Source organism: Enhydra lutris, unplaced genomic scaffold (genome assembly GCF_002288905.1).
Source record: "Enhydra lutris kenyoni isolate GAN:26980312 unplaced genomic scaffold, ASM228890v2 scaffoldscaffold24, whole genome shotgun sequence".
Classification (NCBI taxonomy): domain Eukaryota; kingdom Metazoa; phylum Chordata; class Mammalia; order Carnivora; family Mustelidae; genus Enhydra; species Enhydra lutris.
Window position 1 is genome coordinate 10,824,034 of NW_019154108.1, and position 25,537 is coordinate 10,849,570.

At 44.9% G+C, this 25,537-nt stretch overlaps 1 protein-coding gene across 1 annotated transcript in view; it reads right to left on the minus strand.

Annotated features, from left to right (window-relative positions):
• Window positions 1-25,537, minus strand: part of LOC111150871 (SET and MYND domain containing 3) — a 707,359-nt gene that overhangs the window by 131,787 nt on the left and 550,035 nt on the right. The window contains exons 6-8 of the mRNA XM_022508530.1: window positions 20,998-21,065; window positions 19,320-19,422; window positions 10,704-10,814 (exon numbers count right to left, since the gene is read on the minus strand). Of these exons, the coding sequence (XP_022364238.1) occupies window positions 10,704-10,814; window positions 19,320-19,422; window positions 20,998-21,065 (282 nt within the window). The remainder of the gene's footprint in view (window positions 1-10,703; window positions 10,815-19,319; window positions 19,423-20,997; window positions 21,066-25,537) is intronic.

A 25,537-nucleotide genomic window follows, 5' to 3' on the forward strand; every position in this document is an offset into this window, starting at 1 on the left:
TCCCCACCGGGCTTGCCGACAGCACACCCTGCCCTGTGCGCTTCTGCAGATCCACCCCCCCAAACCAGGAGGGCTCAGCAGGAGTTGCCCCAGGCTGCCGGAGGTCCCCTCAACTGCACAAGCCACGCACAGGAGACACCCCTGAAACACCAGGTTCTGCAGAGCGTAGCTGCAAAACAACTATAAAACAAGTAACAAAATGACAAGAAGTACTTTCCTATCCATAATTCCTATGAATGTAAATGGACTCAATGCTCCAATCAAAAGAGAAGGGGGTGACAGAATGGATTAAAAAAAATAAGACCCGTCCATATGCTGCCTACAAGAGACTTATTGCAGACCTCAAGACACATGCAGATTCAAAGTGAAGTAATGCATTTAGCATGCAATTGGAAGTGAAAAGAACGTCCAGATAGCAATACTTCTGTCAGACAAAACAGACTTTAAAGATTTTATTTATTTATTTGACAGACAGAGATCACAAGCAGGCAGAGAGGCAGGAAGAGAGAGAGAGGGAGAAGCAGGCTCCCCACTGAGCAGGGAGCCCGATGCAGGGCTCCATCCCAGGACCCCAGGACCGTGACCTGAGCCGCAAGCAGAGGCTTAACCCACTGAGCCACCCAGGTGCCCCAGACTTTAAAACAAAGACTGTAACAAGAGACAAAGAAGGATACTATATAAACGTAAAGGGAATAATCCAAGAAGAAGAAACAACAATTGTAAATATTTATGCACCCAACATAGGAGCACCCAATACATAGAGCAGTTCATAACAAACGTGAAGGAAATAGTGGAGACTAATACAGTAAGGGGCGGGGGGACTGTAACATCTCACTTCCATCAACAGATAAATCATCCAAATAGAAAATCAAGGAAACAGTGGCTCTGAATGACACATCAGACCACATGGATTTAACAGATATATTCAGAACATTCTATCCTAAAACAGCAGAATACACATTCTTTTCAAGTATACATGGAACATTCTCCCAAACAGATCACATGTTAGGCCACAAAAACAAGTCTCAACAAATTCAGAAAGACTGAAGTCATTCCATGCATCCTCCCCAACCACAACACCATGAAGTTAGAAATCAACCACAAGGAAAATCTGGAAAGAGAACAAATACACGGAGGTTAAATAACATGCTACTAAACAATAAAGGGGTCAACCAAGAAATCAAAGAGAGAATTAAAAAAATACATGGAGACAACTGAAAATGAAGCCCAATGTGCAAACTCAGGGATGCAGCAAAAGCTGTTATGGGATGGAAGCTTATAGCAATCCGGGCCCACCTCACGAAGCAAGAAAAAGCTCAAACACACAACCTGACCTTATACCTAAAGAAGCTACCAAAAGAACTAACCAAACCAAACCAGTAGAAGTAAGGAAATCATAAAGATTAGAGCAGAAATGAATGAAATAGAAACTAAAAAAGGGAATAAAACAGATCAATAAAATCAGGAGCTGTTTTTTGAAAAGATAAACAAAATTGATAAACCTGTAGCCAGACTCATCAGAGAGAGGACTCAAACAAACAAAATCAGAAATGAGAGAAAAGAAATAAAAATGACTCCACAGAAATACAAAGCACTATAAGAGAATATTATGAAAAATTATGTGCCAACAAATTGGACAACCTAGAAGAAATGGATAAACTCCTAGAAACATATAACCTGCCAAAACTGAATCAGGAAAAGCAGAAAATTTGAATAGACCAATTACCAACAATGCAATTGAATCAGTAATTAAAACACTTCCAGCAAACAGAGGTCTAGGACCACAACCTCACATGTGAATTCTACCAAATACTTAAAGATGAGTTAATACCTATTCTGCTCAAAGTACTCCAAAAATTAGATGAGGAAGAAAAGCTTCCAAATTCATTATATGAGGCCAGCATTACCCTGATACTAAAACCAGATAAAAGACATAACAAAAAAAGAACTATAGGCCAATATCTCTCATGAACATAGATGCAAAAATTCTCAACAGCATACTCGCAAGTTGCATCTAACAATACATTAAAAAAAATCATTCACCATGATCAAGTGGGATTCACTCCTGGGATGTAAGAGTGTCCCACTATTCACAAATCAATCAGTGTGGATATATCACATCCACAAGAAAAAGAGTAAGAACCATATGATCATCTCGATAGATGCAACAAAAGCATTTGACAAAGTAAAACATCCATTCATGATCAAAACCCTCAACAAAGTAGGTTTAGAGGAAACATACTTCACCATAATAAAAACCATACATGAAAATTGCACAGCTAACATCATACTCAATGGTGAAAAACTGAGGAACAAGACAAGGATGTCCACTTTTGCCATTTGTATGCAGGAGGTCCTAGCCACAGCAATCAGATAAGAAAAAGAAATAAAAGGCATAAATATTGATAAAGAAGGGGTAAAACTTTCACTGTTTGCAGATGACATGATACTATACGTAGAAGACCCTAAAGACTGCACCAAAAACTACTAGAACTGGTAAAAGAATCCAGTAAGGTTGGAGGATACAAAATCAATATACAGAAATCTGTGCATTTCTATACACTAATAATGAAGTCACAGAAAGAGAAATAAGGAAAGAATCCCATTTACAATTGCACCAAAAATAGTAAAACACTTAGGAATAAACTTAACCAAAGAGTTAAAACATCTCTATTCTGAAAACTACAGGACGCTGATGAAAGAAATTGAAGATGACACACACAAATGAAGAAGCCATTCCATGCTCATAGGTTGGCGGAACAAGAATACGGTCAAAATGTCTACACTATCCAAAGCAATCTACAGATTTAATGCAGTCCCTATCAAAATACCAACAGCATTTTTTTCTTGACATCACTATGCATCTACTGGATTACAATAATGATTACAAACAAAAGAAAAACTGACAAAATCAAGTGGCAAGCATGTGGAGTAACTGAAATTCTCACTCATTGCCTGTGCGAGTTCAAAATGGTACAGCTACACTGGAGAACAGTCTGGCAGTTTCTTATAAAGTTAAACATATATTCACTATGCAGTCCAATCAGCCTACTCCTACGTATTTACACAGATGAAATGAATATTTATATTCTCACAACAACCTGTATGTGAATGTTTACAGTGGCTGTACTGACAACACCAACCACTGAGAAAACTGAATGTCCTTCAGCTGGTGAATGGGTAAACTGTGGAACAGCCACGTAATAGAACACTATTTGGCAATAAGAAGGAGCCCAGTACTGAGATTAGAGAGTTGTATGTGTGTGTAAAATAACGCGGTGCATATTGAATGCGTAATGCTACGTGAAGGAACCCAGAATCGAATGACTGTCTGGATCCACTCATAGGACCTTCTGAAAAAAGTGAAGCTGCAGTGACAGAAAGCGCGTCAGAAGTCAGCAGGGGCTGGAAGTGGGGGAACTGGACGTGGGGGAAGAGGTAGACTACAAGATGGTAGGAAGGAATCTGGTGGGGGGAACGGGACTTTCCTTTGTCTGAGTAGTGGTGGTGGTTGCAGACGGCATGCATTTTGAAAAGAGTGAATTTTACTGAATGAAAATGAAACTTGAATTTTATTTTATTTTTTAAAAGATTTTATTTATTGGGGCGCCTGGGTGGCTCAGTGGGTTAAGCCGCTGCCTTCGGCTCAGGTCATGGTCTCAGAGTCCTGGGATCGAGCCCCGCATCGGGCTCTCTGCTCTCTAGGGGAGCCTGCTTCCTCCTCTCTCTCTGCCTGCCTCTCTGCCTGCTTGTGATCTCTCTGTCAAATAAATAAATAAAATCTTTAAAAAAAAAAAAAAGATTTTATTTATTTATTTGAGAGGAAGAGAGATAGTGAGAGAGAGTGCGAGCCCAATGTGGACCTGAGATCATGACCTGAGCAGAAGGCAGATGCCCAACTGACTGAGCCACCCAGGCACTGGGATACTTAAATCTTTAAAAAACAGGAAGAGTATACTTGCTATTCATAAAATGAGAGAGACAGCATAGTGGAGAGGTAAAGATTATAGCCTCTGCAGCTAAAAGCCCCAGTTACCTCATCTGTGAAACAGGAAGAAGGGCGCTGCCCTCCTCAAGTCATGGCGACTGGATGAGACGAGGTGTACAAATCACTCAGCCCAGTACCGAGCATGAGGGACGTGCCCCCAGAGCTCTAGCAGGCATCCTAACATAGAACATTCCCTGAGAAAGGTCACGCCTTCTCCAGCACTTCCTGGACGCTGTGCGCCCCGTGGTGGGCTAGGTATGGTGCCTGGGACACGGGAACTCAGACGTCTGTGTCCCAGCAGCTGTCACCAGCGCCCCCTCAGCCTTCCTGAGCTGGATGGAGCCTCTTGCAGACCACGAGCTGAAAGAAAAGCGTTTTTGTGCAAGAACTGGAATGGTTGCAAGAAAGAATTCCTGTCACCACAAACTGCGGAGCCACCCTCTTCTTGCCCTGGGGTGGAATTCTGAATGCACCAGAGCACCCCGAAACAGCCCGGGAGCACAGCTGCCTGCTGTCTGGGGAGAAGGCGGGGCTGTGACTAGCCGGCAGCATGTTCCAAGGAGACACAATAGCTACATTGTTTATTTCCCGGGCCAACTTTGTAGGCCGCAGACCAGGACCATCTTACCTAGCCCAGGAGCCTCTCCCATTCCGCGGTAACACCGCAGATGGGATCGTGCGGTCAGGAAGTCAACCAACTCCTTTCCTCCCTTGAACGTTCAGTGCAAGCCAGCCCTGAGCTCACCCCAGGGACAGCCTTTCTTCTGTTGTCGGGAGAAGCAAGGCAGAGAGAACAGATACTCACGTGGGCTTGGACCCCGTGAAATCTGTCTTTGTCTCTCTCTCTCTCTCTCTCTCTCTCTCTCTCTCTCACACACACACACACACACCATTCTTCAATCCCCTGCCAAATCTTCCTGAAGATAAGGTAATCCGTTACGATGAAAACATCAGACACAGGGCCCACACTCCACTTAGGCTGTTAAAATCTATAATATGAAACAACTCAGAGCTGGTTGAGCTCATCGGCCCGCCACAAGGCATTTCTGCTTATAATTAACTTAGCAAAATGGAAGAAGGCAGCAGAAAACAATCTCGGTTTACTAAATGACCTTTAAGTAATTGCTTGTATTTTAAATAGACTCAAGTTACCATCAACTTCTTCTTGGGCAGAGAACTCTCCTTTCCTTTGACTACAGCTTTAATTCTAACACTGCCTCGATTACTGCTTCAGAGAATCTCCGTTTCTTCCGTGGCTCACTCGTGAGTCTGCTGCCCGCTTACCAGAGTCTAACAGAATAGACCCCCCCGTCTGCAGGACCTGAGCACAGCACCCCTGGAAGGTGCTCCCCGTGTAGGGTGCTGGGCCACTTCCACCCTCCATAATGCACAATGTCAGGGAGCCTCAGAAGGGACCAGAGAGGGGAAATTCTATGCTACACATGAGGATCTGCAAACACGGGCTGAAATAATTACCAAGGACAATAACTAACAGCTTCATTCCTATGGAAGAGATTAAGAGGAAACGGACTTAGCATTGTAGCATCAGGAATGAGAAGATTACTAGGGCTTCCCCTCGGCTTCCTGCCCCCACCCCCAACAGAGCCATTTATTCAACTGTTTCCAGAAGGGATACATTTCCAGAATGACTCTGCTCAAGTCTCTCTCCACAGAAGGCCCTGTGGTAAAGGTTCTGGACCCTTCTCGGGGATCTCAGACAGGCTGGTCCTGGGTAAAAGGTGCACACGTACTTGGAAGCCCCCAGGAGAGTGAGATGGTTTATCCTCACCTCTTCTCCGCCTCCGAAGCTTTGAATTCACACTTACAGGCTTGAAAAGCAAATCGCAGACATCCCAAGATGCTGTAAGACTTTGAAGTGCTCCCCTCTACCCCAAACCCCACAGCAACGGTGAGTAAAAGAGAAAAAGAGAAGCCAGAAATAGCTTTACTAATTCAAAAACAAGAAAAAACGTCTCCCTGGACCAAGAATCAAACAGAAAAGCAAAGCAAGACCCAAGCTGATGCTGGGGCCTCGGCTCTGGAAGCAGCAGCAGCAGGAGCGCCTTCCGTTCCCGTGGTTAGAATGGACTAGAAAGGCTTCCCGTGAGAAAGGCGAGAGGCTTTAAGCCAGGGGATGAGATATCTGTTAATAGAAAGAGGCTGAAGACACAGGGCTGATGACCTTTTCCCTTAGGCTAAGTATATATAGGAAGCTCTGGGCCTGGAAAGGTCAGAAGACACACTTCTAGGTACAGAGCACCAAGATGTTCATTACCTAAGTAACCGTGTCCGCAGAGCCCCGACACCGCTGCGGCCCATTGGTTCCAAATGCCATGACTCTGAGGGGTCTGGGAAAGGCCAGCTGCACGGCCAGCAGAGAGAGGGGATGCGCACAGAAGCAGAGAAAGGAGCAAAACCAAAATACTTCCCACACGAAACGAGCTTGCGTTATCAAATTCCAAACCATTTCGTGAAATGCAATGCTAAGAAAGATAACCAACAAAAATCAAAGATCAATGAAATAATACATTATATGTTAATTTTTTAAAAGTCTCCTAAAAAAAAAAAATAATCAAAGATCAGAACATGAGTTCACTCCAGTGGATAAGCTGTGGCTCTGACTGGCCAAGACTCTTGGGAGTATGATGGAGACGCTCAAAAAGGTAACTAACAGAGGAGGATTCAGGAGGAGAGAAAACGAAGGTATGAAGCAGGGATAGGGAGAAATAAAACATGAACTGGGAGATACGGGGAAAAACCAAACTTGAGATCCTAAGAATGAAAAATAGTCCTCAAACCAACCCAGTAGCAAATGAATCCCTAGCATGTGATTTAAGGGAGCTTTAGCTCTAGAAACATGAAATAAATGCCAGAAGCCAAAAGGGGTCATCTTGGGAGCAGGAGAGGGAGCGCATACTAGTGTTTTGAACTGGCTTCTAGCACTTTGATTTTTCAAATTGTATGCATGTACCACTTAAATAAAAACTAAAATAAAGAACTGAAAAGACTGCATGAAATACCATTAATGAAGGATCATCTGAAGGATATGCAGTCCTTGCTTCCCTCTGTATAGTGTAAATTTTATTCTTAGAAGGGAACAAACCATCTGGGAGGTAGGAACCAAGCATATATCAATTTTAACCCTTCGTGTTACTTCTTTCATTAAGTTATAACTTGAAATTATGTCTACCAGCCACACTGAAGAAAATACTAAAAAATCAGCTATTTAGATAATTGTGGAAGTCTGTTAAGGACATTGCCACGGAATTATGTGGGACCCTCTGGAGTGGCTCTGGCCTCAGTACTGGGAAAAACTGGGCTTCGGCCAAGGAACCTTGTGTGTCCAGCCTCATGGCTCTTGTAAATTCTGAAATCAGTCCTTTAGCTTTGGCTGCTGGGAGATTTAGAGTAATTTGTGATTGGTTTCTGGTCACTTTATAGGATCAGACAGAATGCCTTTGGGGCACTGACTTGCTTTTGTCTTATTTCCTGTCACTCTTATTTCACAAATTAATGTAAGATTTACAGCCATTATAGCATACACACTCATCTGCCTACATTTACATATTTACACTGATAGGCAGAGAGATGTGTATGGATGTGGGCCTGGAAGCCGCATCAGAGGCTTCTGAGTGGTGGGGGAGGGTGTGATGAGACAGAATGCATTGGGGAAGGAAGAGAAAGGAAGGGAAAAACTGTAGGTTGGACTTTGGGGTGATGGCCTTGAATGCCAAGCTGAGTCTGAAGTTTTATCCTGAAGATTAAAGCCAATGACAAATATTTTCCAAAATTCCGAGTAAAGCGGTGACATGGAAACTGCGGTGGTTCAGAAAACTTACTGTAGGACAGGGTGCAGGATGGATGATGAGGGGACATGGAGGGCCAGGGGCTATTTCAATAATCCAGCAGTGAGGTGAGGCAGTGGTGTTGCTGGTAAACGGATAGACACCGTGTTTCAGAAGAAGGATCAGATGTAACAGGCTTTAGGAAAGAAAAAGTGACATGGGCAGGAAACACAGCTTTTTCTTGCCACAAAGCCGATGACATCCAAGGACGCACGCTGCGTACCAGCCACAAACTTACAGAAACCATCAATTCCCGTGGGTCTGTTACTCTGCTTCTGTGACTTAGGATTCTGACCTGTGCAAACCACAGGAGAAGTCAAATGGTTCCAAAGCCCCCGTTAGAAGGTGAGTTCTATTCCTTCCAGCAATTAAGCTGCTGATCACTAGAAATGACACGTAACTCCACATGTGCCAATTATAGCCGCTCTGAAAGGCCTCCTGCTTCCTGAAGCTGGACAGCACGTGGGCCCAGGAACATGCAGACGGCACCCTGATAAGTACCGCCCGACCCAGAACCCCGCTGAGATGAATTTCTCAGGGTCCAAAAAAAGCAGAAAAATAATGTTGAAAACTTTAAACCTTGGAAGCGAAGTAAATTTAATTTTGACTTCAGTAGTTCTGAATTCGTAATCTTTGGGGGATGCACTAAGCCGGCTTCACCCGGGTCTTACTTTGTCAAAGCAAATCAGTGATACAGAGATTTCAGGAGGGATGTTTACATCACTAAACAGAATAAAATTCTCAGGTAAATAGAAACTTGAAAACAGAACTGATGAGCTGATTGAAATCACATCCGTATTCTCATCTCAGGGCATACCCCACTCGCTTCTCCTAGGAAACATTTTAGAGAAACGTGGGTAACAGAGCTGGGAGGGGCCTTAAGAGCGTCCAATTTAATTGCGGGTGTTAGACACTGTGTTTGTCTTTCTCTGTCCGACTTATTTCAGTGACCATGATGCCCCCAAGGTCCATCCATGTTCTCGCAAACGACCAGATGCCGTTGTCTTCAAGGGCCGACCAATCTTCCAGTGTATATACACCACGTTTTCTTGAACATTCATCGATGGATCGACACTGAAAATTGTTTCCATGTCTTGGCTATTGCAAACAACGCTGCAATGAATGTGAGGATGCGACTATCTGCTCAAATTAGTGTTTTCATTTGCGTTAGTTAAATACCCAGAAGCGGAACTTCTGGATTATACGGTTGTTCTAGTTTTAATTTTTTGAGGGACATCCATAATGTCTCCCATGGCGGCTGCACCAGTTTGCATTCCCACCAACACGTCCCACACAAGCCTTCCCTTTTCGCCACAACCTCACCAACACCTGTTATTCATCTTTCTGAGTCTAGCCGTGCTGACAGGTGTGAAGAGATACCGATGGCCAACAGGCACATGAAAAGATGCTCAAGGACGGTCTGGGGAGAAATCCCAGGGGATCCCCTACAATCCGGGCACGAGTGGCTATCGCAAAGGGCTAACGCAAAGGGCTAATTCTTGAGCAGGAATTAGCGGTGGATCCAGCTTTTCCCGTTTTGTGCTTTTATTTCTTTTTCGCTAAAAACTAACTGTTTTGAGCACAAGGTCCCTGAGCTCCTGCAGTGAGAACCACAGCCTCTCTCCATTGATGTTGGCACCAGAGACCACAGGGGACTGTGCGGCTGAGAGGGAGGAGGACTAGATTCGGTCCCAAGATCTAAATTTGAGACTTGGTTTTGCCACGTTTTCTTTAACCTCTCCCACAGGCACACCTCTGAACCTCTCTGAGTTGCATTTCCTAATTCACAATTACTGAGTTAAATGACAGTGATTATAAAAGAATTCCCACAAACGTAAAACACTCTATAAAAGTAAGATTTATTCAGATAGCTCAATTGTGTGCAAACTAAAAGTCATATAGGTTTGATGTGAGGAAAGCACATGAATAAAAGGAGAAAAGTTCTTTTTTTTTTTTTAACCTAAATTCATTCATTGTCTTTATGGCTTTTATTTTGGCTTTTCTTCCTTTCTCAGAGAGTAAAAGTTGCTAGAGATAAGTGATCTCTCTCTGCTATGAGCATTACAGCACAAAGGCTTACAGACCAAATTTTTTTTTAAATTTTATTTTTAAATTTTATTTTTTATAAACATATAATATATTTTTATCCCCAGGGGTACAGGTCTGTGAATCGCCAGGTTTACACACTTCACAGCACTCACTATAGCACATACCCTCCCCAATGTCCATAATCCCACTCCCCCTCTCCCAAACCCCCTCCCCCCTTCAACCCTCAGTTTGTTTTGTGAGATTAAGAGTCACTTATGGTTTGTCTCCCTCCCAATCCCATCTTGTTTCATTTACTCTTCTCCTACCCCCTTAACCCCCCATGTTGCATCTCCTCTCCCTCATATCAGGGAGATCATATGATAGTTGTCTTTCTCCGATTGACTTATTTCGCTAAGCATGATACCCTCTAGTTCCATCCACGTACAGACCAAATTTTAAGGAAATAACAAACTAGAACAACTGACGAATTGAGCAGCAGCTTCACAGCCATAACGTACCCCAGCGCCCCGCTGTATGCTCTAACAGCGCGCCGGCCTTCAGGGTCCTTTTTGTTATATGTTTACCGCCTACATTCCCTCCAGAATCAAGTTCCATAGATCCCTACCTGAGATTAAACCTCGCCCTGCTTCGTGGGTGCTAGAAGTTCAAGGAGATAAAACACATGTCCCACCACACATTCTTTTTATCCACCTCCGTTTCCCACTCTGCCCTGAGAGTCATTTCCTTGAGGATTAATGAAAGAAAAGCAGAATTCTCTGAGAGGTCACTGGGATCGTGCCTGCGAGATGCTCCAAGCTGCCCCCCCCCACCCTGCCACGTACCTTGTCTCGGGTTTGGCATCGGAAACAGTCACATTCGAAACAGTACTGGTCCCTCAGCTGCTTGCGACGCTCCTCACTGGTCATCAGCATGTCCAGGTAGCAGATGGTGAGCTGGGGGGAGGGGCACAGAGGACAGGGTCACGTGGCGGCGGTGCTCAGCATCTCTAACACGTGCTTACTATCGCTGCTGATTATTTAAGCAGAACACGTTTTGAACACACCAAAAAGCACAAAAAGGAAAGAGACTACTTACAATCTATGCAAATAATCACCTGTAATATTTTAATGCATTCCCTTCGGGTGTTGTTGTGTGGTGAGCACCTGTATATTATACACTTATTTTAAAGACCCAGACTCCTGACCGCTTTACACTTTGACACCTTGTCTCTGAGCCACCAAGTAAGAGACTATCGGGAGCTGGTGTGTGTCGGGTAGTAAACGCTATAACCATTTGCAATCAGAGAAGCCAGATCAATTCCGGCCCCCAAAGGGGAGGCAGGTGACGCACCCAGGTGCTCCTCAATCCTAATCAGTCCTGCAGCCTCATGGACTCCGGAGTCAACCAAATTTGGTGGCTTTGAAGTCAGGAGACCGTTTTACTTGTGACTACATAGATTAAAAAAAAAAAAAAAAAAAAAAAAAAAGAAGGAGAACTAATGTCAGAACGGGATCCTAGATGGAAACCCCTAAGCTGACCTCCTTGGGCCGTTTCAACAGTGATTATGTTGTCTTGAATGGTGAAAGGTCAGGTTTCCCTGTCGCCGTCAAGCTTCACTTGGAGACATAGGTCTTTGGGTAACATTGTGATGTTCACACATTCCACACTCGACCAGATCTATGCACTGAAGGGCTAATTCAACATATACAAAATGGCCCCCCTGGTCCCCCTGGCCTGTTCCGTCCCTGCTGGACCCGTCCCAGTCCCAGGTGAGAGCAATGCAGCTTTCGTGTCCTCCAAGCAGAAAGTTCAAAGTCATCCTTGACTTCTCCCTCCCTTTCCAATTCTCGCTCAATCCACCAGGAAATTCTGTGCGCTCACATTAAAAATATATCCAGAATCAACCATTTTCTACCTCTCCCAGTGTGACCATCCTGGTCTGAGTTGCCTTCCTCTCTTGCCCGTAAAACAAGCAAGTCTCACAGCCTGTCTCCCTGCCTCCCCCCGTCCCCCCTGCACAACACCCTCTAGGCGGCGATTCTCCATGATTCTCTTTAAACCTAAGACAGATTGTTAAGGCAGATCAGCTCTTCCCTGTGTTCAAAATGCTCCAACGGACCCTGCTTTTGCTTACGTGCCACGTCCTGACAAGGGGTCCCACAGCGCAACTTGGCACGTGGTTCCAGGGGCTGTGTCACCAGCCCGCAGTAACGTCCGAAAACAAACGCAAAGGAATGTTTAGGAGCTTCTACAGGAGTCTGGTAAGATACTTTGTATGACTCTAATAATAAAACACTGGGCTTTTAGCTCCTATGTTTTTAAATTTTCATTTTTCTAATTTAATTTCATGAAATTTTACAAAAATATTAGTCTGCAATGGATAAGGGCTAAGAATAATTATAACGATAATAACAACAACAATCACCACCAGCCCAGTTCCCTCTCTAATAAACACCAACTCCCCACCAGCCCTTGGTTCTTCTGTCCCCGTGCATCCACACCCCCACGCCCATCCAACACACTGGCTGTGTCCCCTGTGCTGCCCCCAGAACCCACAACGGGGCCCCCTCACCTGTGCTGGGTTTCAGTCAATCTTCCTTCCTCACTGGAGTCTGACCACCCGACGCTCCCCCCTTCAGGCCCCCTTGTCCCCTAACACTTTTCTCCTTTTCTCGGTAGCAAGTGTCCACTTGTCACATACTATGTACAATACTTCTGTATTCATTTTTACGTGTAGAAAGTAATCTTGGGGGTGTATGTGGCGGGTGGAAGTGGAGGTGCCACAGGAGAGGACAGCAGCAGGACCATCCACGGCAGAAAGTGACCAAAGCTCCGTACAGCGAAAATTCCCAGGTGCTTTTTCTCAGACGTAAAGTTTTAAGACTTAAAAGACTTAAAAGAAAGCATTTTGTGTCTACAAAGCACATCTTACACACTGGAAAGCATGGTAGAGCACAGAAGGCCATGGTCTTTGACAGAAAACATAGCTTCGGGAGGGCCAGAGTGAAAAGGAGGCCTGGTCAGCCAGCCAGAGAGGTCTCACCCACCATGGCCGTCCCCAGGGTGACAGGAGCCACAGCTGGGTCTGGCTGGTTGGCTCTCTCTAGACCCTTCCCACATTAGGCAACAATAACGCGCTACTCTGAAACACAGAAACAAGAGTATCTAGCCTCTGGAAGTACAGACGATGGTGTTACTGAACACCTAGTACGTGCCAGGCACTCACGGAGCGTGGCAGTATGCCACAGTGACGATGTGGGTGGATTTGCACATCCACATCGAGCCGGATAGTCTTTCTGCAACACAGCTGCTTCTCAGCCTTCTGGGGGCTGAACGGAGACTTACTTCTTGAGGGGCTGCACCGGCACTGACCCTAAAACGCATAAGCCGGTGCGACACAGTGTTCTATGACAACTGGACTCCTTCGGAATTGAGTCCCTTTTTTTGCTTTGTGATCTGAAGCCAGAGCTGCCTGGGGGCCTTCACATCAGACAAGTTCCTCTTGTTTATAGACAACACTATGTACCAAATTCCAAATAAACAATTCCGAAATCGCCCTGTGTTTCTGTTTGGAGCAGCATAGGCATTCACCTTGTCTCAACAGGCTCTGAGGGCCCTGGATTCCTTAAATGAGTTGATGGTAAAATGAATTGAACTCCGTGCTCCCTCTTGGGTTGGATGTGGGACTCTCCTTAATCCAGCCTGATGGCAGTCATCAGCCCCCGCCATCAGATCAGATCAACTGGCAGTAGTTACTGGGTGAGTATGACATGCCCTGTGTGAAGCCAACAAATCCAGGGCCAGAGAAAGAAGTCTGGCTAACCCAAGACTGAATCACACGGGCCAAAACTCATGAGTGATCATGCCAGCCAGTGAACAGGCAATAAGACACTAGTTATCTCATTTAACCCAACTACACAGACCCTGACAGAGTCCATCCCTACCCCGTTACTGCCCGTGACCACGACCTGCACTGGGCTATGGCTTCCTAACGCGCCTCCCCACCGCCTGTGGTCTAGCTCTCATCTTTGAAACTCTTCTGAGAGATCTTCCTAAAACTCACATCTGATCATGTCATTTCCCTATGTGAAGATTTTTTTTTAAATATTTTATTTATTTATTTGACAGAGAGATATCGCAAGTAGGCAGAGAGCCAGGCAGAGACAGAGGGGGAAGCAGGCTCTCTGCTGCACAGAGAGCCCGACATGGAGCTCGATCCCAGGACCCTGAGATCATGACCTGGGCCAAAGGCAGTGGCTTAACTCACTGAGCCACCCAAGTGACCCTACGTGAAGATTTTTGATGACTTCTCACTGCCTGGGGGGTAAGGCACACAAAGGCTTCCCCACTGATCTTCTGTCTGCCTTTCTAGCCTGGATATCTCTCCGGTCACTTTCCAGTCTTCACAGTTATATACCCTGCAAAGCCTCGGAAACAGTGTGGGTCCTGAGCACCCCTGCCCCTGCCCGCCGACGCTTGCCCTGCACCATCGGCTTCTTCTGAGTGCTCTCAGCCCAGAAGCTTGACTCAAACATGCCACTTCCCACGAAGACTGCCCCATTCCCCCCTTTTTGCCTCCTCCATGTTCCTCTGAGTTCACAAAAGACTCTGTATCAAAACTAAGGGTCTCAAATGGCAAAACACTTTATGCATATTTTTGGGGGGGGAAGCACCATAGGTTACTAATGGGCAATGACACCGAAATCATTTTATCAGCCAAAGATAAAAAACCTTTCTTGAAGACTCACTGCTTCACCACTTTTACTTAAGAATCTGCTCACTACGCGTAGGGCTCATTTAGCAGGAACGTAAATGTGAAACTTGCCATTGATCAGTGGATGCTTTAATGGCACAGAACAAAATCGCATTAAAATATTAATGCCACTGACCATTGCTTTGCCATTTTAGAGCAGCTTTTATGGGAAATGCAGTAAATCACTTGCAACATTAGAGTGAGATGATGAAAGATATCTGCTAGATATGGATATATTGCTTACTTGAAAATTGCAAGGCAAAGGAACCCCTTTTCCATGAAGTCCATCTTTTCATTATGTACAAAAGAGTGGATGAGAAGACCAAATTAAAATTAGACTTCGTTTTCATTTCTGGAATCACACAGTGACAATTACAAATTTTTCTGCGGGTACTGGCTCTGAACGGAAAACAAGACAGCAGATCTCACTTACCTTTCAAATCACACCTGCCTGCTAGTCTTTTTCTTCTCCTTGTCACACCCCTGTGCTCCGTCATTAGCAAATCAGGCTAATTTTAGCTGCTTCTTCAGATCCCCCATCATGAGCTGCCACCTGAATTCCTCCTGACTTTGGGGTGCCACTGCCACCTCTTGCTTGGATTACTTATCAGCCTGACCCTCACTGACCCAAACTTGCTTACACACGGGAAATCTGAACACAGACTGCTGCTTCCGTCGCACCCCACTGCCTGTCCCCAACCCCTTCACGAACATCTACTGAGCGCCTCCCATAGACCAGACATGGCAGGAGTTCCTTGATAAAGCCCCCATGGGGTCCTACAATCACGTCCGGTCCCTGCATATTCCTTCCTCAGCTGGTCACATTCAAAGTCTCCAGTCTATTGATTAGAACACTTCCTGCTCCTCGAAATCACCATTCTGCCCCTTGTCTCTGTGTCTTTGTCTAGAACGCCTTCCTGTCTCAGCCAACTGGAACTCTATGGATCCTTTGAGAGTCCAAGTCACTTCTCTGAAAGCCTTTCTTACCCCCTCCCTACCCGGGGCCCTTTCACTACTTGGGTGCCCTGATCTGAATGTCTATAAAGCCCCGTGTACTTTATCCTACTGTACTTTTCATATTCTGTGATTACTTTCTGTTCTGTGTCAGTTTCCTCGTTTATACCTTAAGCTCCTGAAGTAGGTCTTACTCATCTTTGTATTCCCAATGCCCACCCGAGGACACGACACCCAATTAAGTAGTCAAATGAGTTAGCACATAAATAAAGAGGTCTGAGGGAAGAAACAGACTGTCTTAATCTCACAACAATTTAAATTAAAACTGATAGGACGGATACTGATATGCTCAGTTTGTGCAAATCACATTTCTCGAAGTTGATATGGCTCCAGAGGTAGCATCTGTAAGAGCTACAGCCTCTTCTCACCAAGAATTCCCAGGAGGGTGGCCCGGACTGTCCAGCTTTCTTCCCTGATCCATGTTTTAGAACACCGTCAGCGAATAATACACATCTCACGGTTTACCCAAACCCTGGAGAGGCAGCCGTTAGCAATCCAGCATGAGGGCCATCCCTCAAACCTTACTATAAACCCGTCTGTAGGAGGTACTAGATGAGGAGACAAAAATCCCAAAGCAAAACCAAACCAAACCAACTAACCCAAACCAAACCGACAGACCCAACAACTCAGCATTGCCGTGGAAATCCTGAAGTAGCAAAGTGTAGCAGGCGGTGCTGGTTTGAAGGGAAGGGTCTGAAAGCAGTCCACAGGATGGCTTCATGTGCGGAGAAACAAAGGGTAGGAAATTTCCATGGTGACTTCTACTCTGGAAACTTTGTAAATCCCCAGCTCTCCTGGGCTGAGGTCTGAAATGTTCTCAACTCAAACTGGCAACGGCTAGCTCTTGTGTTACTTTCTTTCTGGGGCCCATGGGCCACACCTGAAGATTAGAGGTAGTTTTAAAAATGGCTCTAACATTCTATTCCACCTCTGTTTTGCCCTTAGCAAGCCTTATTCACTCACTCAACAGAAACAGAGTAAGGATTTTCTCTATAAGAAGCACTATGCAGTGTTCGCTCATGGAGCCTATATTCTGGGACTCACATCCCAGGGAGAACATGCTAGCACTGGGGGCTCCCTGATGAGCAGTAAAACCAAGATGCAAAGTTGATGCTATGAAACTGCCAAAAGCTTCCAAATTTATTTCCTTGCTCAGTTGATCTAAAGCAAATATTTGCACAGTAAAAAAAAACTGCCCTTTTAATCAACCTCAAAATGTCTTTTCTCCTGGTTCCCCCTCTGCCCCACGTCTGCCTCAAAGGGCCCAGTTTGAAATGTGCAGGAGGAGTGTCGGCGGTGGGGGTGGGGCGCTACAGGCATCAGGGGACTCAGGACAGCAGCCTTCAGCAACGCATGCGTCCTACACAACGAGCCGCTGATCCATCCGGAATGCCAACGGTTCCCTGGGTGATAAGCAATCCTGGTCTTTATGGAAGCTCACTTGAATGGAAGTCAAGTCAACAGGGAGCCATGGATGCCTCCTGGGGATAAGGCCAAGTACCGGGTACTGAAGAAGATATGGAAGTAAGACACAACGGCCTGCCCTCATGGAACTTATGGCTGAACAGAGAGTTCATCAGAAGAGCCAGAGGAGATCTCAAAGCGAAAGACATTTCCTTCAACCTGGGAAATCGGGAAGAGGTTTATAGAGAGATGATGTTTGAAAGGACCCGGAAAGGTGTGTAACATTAACTCAGGAACATGGGGGAAGGGGGACAATTGTGCAGACAAAATGTCACCCACCAAAACATGCACGATGGGGTGGTAAAAATTTTATTTTCTGGAAAAAAAAAATCAAGCTCTTAGACATAGAGAACAGATCGGTCGATGCCAGAGGTGGGACAGGGGTGCCAAATGGGTGAAGTGGGTCAAAGAGTACCAAGTTCCCATGATAAAGTACGTCCGTACAGCATGGGAACTACAGGCAACAATACTGCAAAGCATTTTTGAAAGTCACTAAGGAGTAAATCTTAAGAGTTCTCAAGAACTTTTGAGAAGGAAGAGAGAACATTTCTGTAACTATGTTTAGTGATGGATATTCACTGGAACTACTGTGGTAATCATTTCACAACATAGACAAACATCAAATCATCGTGGGATACTCTGGAAACATACAGAATGTCATATGTCGATTACACCTCAATTTAACAAAATTATCTTCTGAACAAGATGGTATGAAGGACTTAGGGAAGGAACCCTCCCTTTGTTGGGAAGATGCTTTGGTAAGTATCATACGGGAACGGATCTGAATCTGCAGGGCCTCATGCTGAGCACAATTATTTTGTGTCGAGCAAGAGGAAGGATTTGCTTGTTGTTCCGGAGATGGAAGGAAAAGGACGTGAAAAAAGTGAAATCAGCACCAAGAAACAAGACTTTTTTCCAACTAAATGAAAACCAACCAAGGAAAATAATGGGCAGCCAAGCCTAGAAAACCAGGCATAGGAAAATCTCTTTGTTGTTCCTGAAAATTCTGACTGTTCCTAATAGTTTTTCTGTTTGCCTCTCCAGTTATTGTTTTTTTTTTTTTTAATTTAGTAAATCATCGTCCCATTGGCAGCAGCGACACGGTCTCTGCGGACAGTCAGCCCTCAGCTCCGCACTAATGCTGTTGCAAATGGACAGTGCCCCCCTTCCTACCTGCCTTGAAGTCACATGTGGCCCTAGAATAAAAAACATCACTCTCCATCTCATTGACAGGTACCCCAGTGTACTGAGCACAGGGGCCCTAAAAAAGGGAAATCCAGTAAGTGGCTGTACAGGAGACAGCTTATTCAGTTGCAAATCAGATTGGAGGGAATCTTCTCGAAGCCAAATCCCTGTCTACATAAAATATGGTGCCCCCGAGTTTAGGTTTTATTGATGCAACTGAGTGTTGCATAAATGCCATAAAAGCTTATGATACTCTGCTTTCCTTGCAGTAAATACCCACTTTAGCAAATTGGAAAGTGGAAGGAAACTACGTTCTAAAAAGCGTAAATACCTAGAAGCCCACATTCAGGGTGGTGGGTGTGCAAACCCTGGGGGCTTCCGGGGGCAGCTCATCCCCAGCTGCCCTGTGAGACCTGGAGCTTCGGAGAAGGCTCTTCTTCCCAAGAGGCCGGTGTGGCAGGTTACAACCCTGGAGGGTCAAGGCTAAGTCACTGCTGGAGGTTACACTCCCTGGCCTCTCTTCCCTTCACATCTTTGCTGAACAATCACACAGAGACGTCGCAAGCTCCGCAAAGGCCACATGACCATGTGAATGAGTAAATCTTGTTTGCTTTCTAGCAAATGAAGGTACATATGAGTCACCCACAAAATGGGACAGTAGCCCTGGGGGTAAGGAAACCCTTGGGATCCCATTTACAAGCTGGGCCATACTCCTGCCCGGGAAGGATAAGCATGGGCTGGGATGTGAGAGTCTGGTGGACTATTGCATGCACTAGCCACAGACACTCCATCACACACTCACACCCCTCTCTTGCACACACACAAGAGGACCTGCGGAGATCCAGAAAAACGGTGGTTTACGAAGGCAATCCATCTGTAATCCTGAACATGGACTGCAGGGCAAATCGGTCGCTGGGTGGTTGCATTATTTCTTCTCCCTGGTGGAAGGATCTGGAAAAGCTGTCCCTGAGGCACAACTGGTTTCAGGAAAGGGTCTGTGATGCAAAAGGAGGCCAGGCGCTGGGAAAAGCAGGTGGCTTACCTCCTCTCCTGCCTCAATGTCCCGGACTGCTCGCAGCAAGAGGTGGGGCCCGTTGAACACAATGGAACAGTTGGGGTCACAGCTGTGATTGAGCAAAGACATACTGGGGGAAAGAGAAAAAAGAGGGTAGTGTCACTCAGCAGACAGAGTCAAACATCTAATGTTACTGACAGGTAAGTCCGACAGGGCATGAGGGACTGAGGGCTCTAGGAGAAGTCCCAGAAATGTCACTAGCCCACATCGCATAAAGCAAAACGCTCCTCAAGATGGAGATTACTTAGGGGAAGTGTGTTAACAAAAACATTTCTGAGCACTTTCTGGGGTGAGCGTGGGGGACGGCTGTCTCCTTAGATGGCAGCCAGGACACCACCGGCCTTTCTCACACAGCTCTGGCCCGTGCAGCCTCTCTGCAGGATGTGCCTGCCTCCCGAAGGACGACGAGAGTCCTCCCTCTGACGCAGAAAGCTGATAGCATCTTGCTGACGAGATCCTGGAGCATCTGGGGCCCCGGGCCAGTCATTTTAATACCATGGAAGTGACTTTTTGCCATCTGGAAAGGGAATGAATGTAAGCTGCACCATACTGGGCAATCCTCAGAAGAACGAATCAGGGAGCACTCGCTGTGTAGAAAGCACTTTCTTAGCCCTTACACAGGTTTCTCGAATTCAAGCACCATGTGAATCTCACGGGGGCACTGAGAGATGACAGGACGAGCACGGAGAAGTCAACGGCTTGCCCCAGGATGCACAGTTTGGAAGGGGACCGAATTGGAAAGAGGCAGTGTGAACTCCAAGCCTCTGCTCCGACCCGTCTTTCTCAGGACCCGACCAACAGACCTGTGACTTACAACACTTGGGAGAAGTAAGAAAACCAGCTGAATTCTCAGGTTCACAACTAAAGATAAGAAGGACTATATTCGTATTTGCACCTTTCCAGCACAAAAACAAAATAGACCGAGGAGTGACTGCAGTGTTCGTGGAGGGACGGCCTGGCAGCTCAGGGGAAGAGAGTCCCCTCAGAAGCCGCAGCAGAGAACACTCCAGAAGGCCAAACCCTGAAAGTCAGGAGCAGTGGAGCTCAGAGTATGCTGAGCCAAAAGACCAAATGACCCCAATGGATGCAACCCCTTGAGTCTGGTGAAACACCCCTGTGCTTCCGCCCAAGATCAGGGCGGGGTGGGGGATAACTGATTATTTTCAGATTACTTATTTGTTTATTTATTTGAGAGAGAGACAGCATGAGCAGGGGGAGCAGCAGGCAGAGGGAGAAGCAGGCTCCCCACTGAGCGGGGAGCCCGATGCGGGGCTCCATCCCAGACCCTGAGATCATGACCTGAGCTGAAGGCAGATGACCGACCAACTGAGCCACCCAGATGCCCCAAGGTCATAACCAAGTTTCGTTAGTACCCACGATCCCTAACTTCTTACCCCAAGGCTCCCGAGATCAAGAATTTAGGTCTGAGGTCTGCCTCCTTGCTCATATCACAGCATATATTACAGGGTTATAAAATTCTTTCCTTTAAACTTAACACTTTCCATTTTCTTATAATTATCATTAGGTTTCAAGCATCGCTCTTGAACCAGCTGTGGCAATGGCCATCCCGACACCTTCCACAAGGTCGGGGAGCTGAGTGAATTACAGTTGTTTCTTCCAGTAAATGAAATACCATTCGCCATACCTCGGATAGAGGCCAACACCAACTTCCTGCATCTCCGCATTGCAGATGGTGAACGCATTGCAGATCACCTGTGAAAACAAGGGGAAGACAATCGGGATTACCAGAGTCGCCTAAGAAACTTCGCAGGCAGGCGAGAGAACAGAAATGTTCAAAAGCAAAAGTCAGAGTTTGAATACTTTCAGTGGTTGCTTTGCAAAGATCCAAGCCAAACAGGGAGGCTCTTTCACTTGCAAAAGAAGCTGTCTGGGACACACTTTTCCTTAAGAAGGTCGGGTTAGGTGCAGAAGTAGCAACATCCCGCACAAACCTCAGGCTTAAACCAGCACAGGGCCTGTTAATTTCAATCAAAGCTTTTTCTTCCAAGTCACCCAGTCCCGTGACAGGTTCAACTTTCAGAATACAAATAATCTATTTATTGAGAACTGGACTCCTATCAAGTTGGGGTTTTTTTCCCCCCTCACACTGCCTGCAGTTTCCAAATGCCACTATTTATGAGGAACAACAGCCTGTCTTTTATTCCTACAAAGAGGGAAGGACACCCCAAGAGAGTCTGTGATCCGAGCTGACGGACCACAAGGAGCACAGAAAGTCGTTCAGTCCAGCCATGGCAGTTACTAGGGACATGGAAGGGCCTCACCAGCTAGACAGCACAGTCCTGTAGCCTACGGGGTGTGGACCAAAAGGAACAGTAGATGCAATCACTGTGCTCAAGGGACCTCAAAACCTATGGAAGGCCACACAGAATCACAGAAAGACCACTGGACTTAGAATCAGAAAATCTAGGTCCTGGCCACACATCGCTGCCTCAGGCAGGTGCTGGGATGAGCAGTGAAGGAATAAACAAAGTTCCTGCCTACATGAAGCTTAAACTCTAGTGGGGGTGGTAGCGGTGATGCATGTTCATGTCAGGAGAAAAGCAAGTGCAAAGGCCCTGAGGTGAAAATCTTTTTAGGTACAGAGTAACAGCAGGAAAGCTGGTGTGGGCAAAGCAGGGCAAGGAAGAAGAAGAAGGGTGAAATAAGAGATCAGAGCAGTAGTTAGACTGTATAGGTGCTTAGACCCATGTCTACATTGTATTCCAAATGAGACAAAAGGCAATGGGTTACTTCTGAGCCAAGGTGTGAATGATAGGATTTCCCTTGGGAAAGGATCACTCTGGCTGTCGCATAGAGAATGGGCTATAGAAAGGCAAGGGTAGAAGGAGAGGGAATGAGAAGCCTAGGTTAGCTTGGAGGTCTGGATGTTGGTGGCAAAAGTGGGGAGAAGTGAGTGGTGCCGCCAGTAGGATTTACAATGGACTACCGAGGGGAGCAGAGAGAGTCAAGGATCAGGTTTGAGCGTGGGCCTGAATGTGGGCTCCATAAAGTTGCCATTCATTAACAGGAGCAAGACTGGTAAAGGTTTGGTTGCAGGGAGCTGGGAGCAAATCCAGATGCTTTATTTCAGCCGTGTTATATCTGAAACGGCATATTAGACATCCTAGCCAAGACCAAGTATGAGCGCCTGGAATGCACGGCAGCAGCTGGGCTGGAGATAGACACTTAGGACAAAACAGAACAAAGCCCATCAAGAAGAAAGCAGAAGAGGCCACCATAGATTTGAGATGAACCAGGCACCACAAATGGATGCTGACTTACTGTTACAGTTTCCGTGAAAGAAAAAAAAAACAAAAAACAAAAAAAAAAGCAACAACGAATGTCTCTAAATCAGGTTTATAGGAAAGAACGTAAAGTATGAAAAAGCGTTCAGTCCTTTGAGACTCCTCCACTGCTCTAAAGAGCTCTCCTATGAAATCTAGTGCAACCTATCATGATTTGGCATTTCCTCTAAAAGTCTGATAAAACTGCAGTTTCAAATCAGGAAATAAGTTGGTGTACACACATATATTTTAAACACGTGAGTTAAATTGCTCTAGGGGCACGTGTTTTGTATTAAGTCGCAACGGCGTACTGCCTGCACATATTTATGTACAAAACGGATGGTGGAAATGCAGGACGAAAGACCCTGTGTTTTCTTTTAGAAACTTCACACATTTTTAAATGGGTATGAAATCGCAGGAGGGGAATAGAAACTTTAACATGTACTTTTCGAGTGTAATCATGACTTTACCAGCGTTAACCCACCAATGAAACACTGGATCAAACCAATCAAATCTGTTAACTTTGAATCAAACCAAAATGTAAACATTTTTTTTCTCCACTGTGGAGCAAATAAAAGGTCTTTCCAGAATAGGTTTATCCTGACGGACTTTTTTAAAAGAAAGAAAAAAGAGCTAACATGGGGAAACGTCTGCTTCCTCCAGTAGACTTTGTCGATCCCTCGGACCTACGTGATGTGCTCAGCCTGTTAGTAGCATTCATCATCCCGATTCGTTATTTACCCATTTATTTGACACCAAATGCAAATCCTGTGTACAATACTCTGAGGGCAGTGATGGCGGCTCCTTGAGTGAAAGACACTAATATAGGATTTTTTGGGAGATGGATGGTTGTGTGGGTGTGGTCCTCAGGGTTCCCAGGGGGTCACTATCTAGGACAGGGTCAGAGAAGACACCAGAAGTAAGCCACAGGTCCCCTGTCAGTGTGGAAGAGGAGAGACGGGATGTGGTTCCATACTCTGCCAAAGAGTAAGGAGAAGCTCATCTTCCAGCTCTCCTGTCCTTAGGCATTCCATCTGTTGATATTCCTGCCCAGATCTCTTTGTCTATTCTCGCTTTCTACTCTGCCTCACCTTTTGTTTCAAATGCTTCTGTTAGTCCAATGGATGGAATGATAGGCTTAGGCCTCTGAAGAGATTGAGGGCTTGTTTGATCCTCTGCTTAAAATGCCAGGGGTCTGGCACGCCCCCCCACCCCCCGGGTGGCTCAGTGGGTTAAGGATCTGACTCACAATTTCAGTTCAGGTCATGATCTCAGGGTCATGAGATTGAGCCCCATGAAAGGGTCCATGCTGGGTGGGGAGTCTGCTTGGGATTCTCTCTTTCCCTCTCCCTCTGCCCCTCCCTCATACTCCCCACTCCCACCAAAAAAAAAAAAAAATGCCAGGGTCCAGACGCATGGAAATAAATGTGTGCAAAATGAATGATTGGGCAATCGTTCCCATATCCCTTGCCTTCCCTCTTACTTCTCTGGCATCTTTTCCTTTAACTTTCCTCCCTTCTTTTCCCCTTTTCCTGTTTTCACTGGTACCTGTAGGCTACCCTCTCTCATTCTGCCCCAATTCACAATATAGGTAGGATGTTTTAAAGTTCTACTGAGCCAATTCCAGACAAGTTTCCTCATTCATATTATTCTGAGAGGCATTGTGTGCCAGTATTCCTGAGCTAAAACAGTTACTTTTTTTTTTTACCTACTCCCACTTTTATTAAAAATACTAGTTTCACTCCCTAGTATATCTGTATGTGCTCAAGTGAAAATATGCAAGGAATTTCTCTTTATGCCAAGAAGTAAAAGAATGGAAATAAAGTCCAGAAATAAAAGTTTAAACACTTTTCTAAGTATTTTTTTTTTTGTATAAGCAGTTTTCTTAGGAAAGTGCACAGGTTAAACAATGAATGAGGCTTTCACACAGATGCTTTTAGAAAAGCATATTAATGGGATTATTTCAATTAAAAAAACTTAGAAATTCTTTCTAAAAATTAAAGTATTATGGAGTATTACCTTAAAATATTTATCATGACATAAAATTAAAGCATACATTTAAATTATTTTATAACTATCAAATATAGTTATGTGTATTCTTCACAATATTGCTGTTGAAATCATCAAAAGCCTTTATAATATAACACTGTAGCTTTTCAAGACAGTAAAACTCTAGTGAGTTGGTACAAGTGATTGCTGAAACTCTGTATTTTGTAAAAAAAAAAAAACTACTAAAGTAAAATCTTAAATATTCTATGAAACACGATAAAAACCCTTAACATAGTAGGTTTAGAGGGAATATACCTCAATATAATAAAAGACATGTATGAAAAACAGACAGCTAACATAATACTCAATGGTGAAAAACTGAGAGCTTTTCCCATTAGATCAGGAATAAGACAAGGATATCTACTCTCTCCATTTTTATTTGACATAGTACTGGAAGTCCTAGCCATAGCAATCAGACAAGAAAAGGAATGAAAAGGCATCAAAATTGGTAAACAGGAAATAGAATTTTCACTATTTACAGATGACATAATACTATTTATAGAAACCCTATAAATTTCACCCAAAAAATACCAGAACTGATAAATGAATTCAGAAAGGTTGCAAGATACAAAATCAATATACAGAAATCCATTATGTTTCTATACATTAATAATGAAGGAGGAGAAAGAGAAATGTGGAAAAAACAATCACATTTATAACTGCACCAAAAAGAATAAAATGCTTAGGAATAAACTTAACCAAAAAGGTGAAAGACCTGCACTCTAAAAACTATACAACACTAATGATGAAAATTGAAGACCACACAAACAGAAAGCAATTTCATGCTTGTCGATTGGAAGAAAAAATATTGTTAAAATGTCCATATTACCCAAAGGGATCTACAAGATTTAA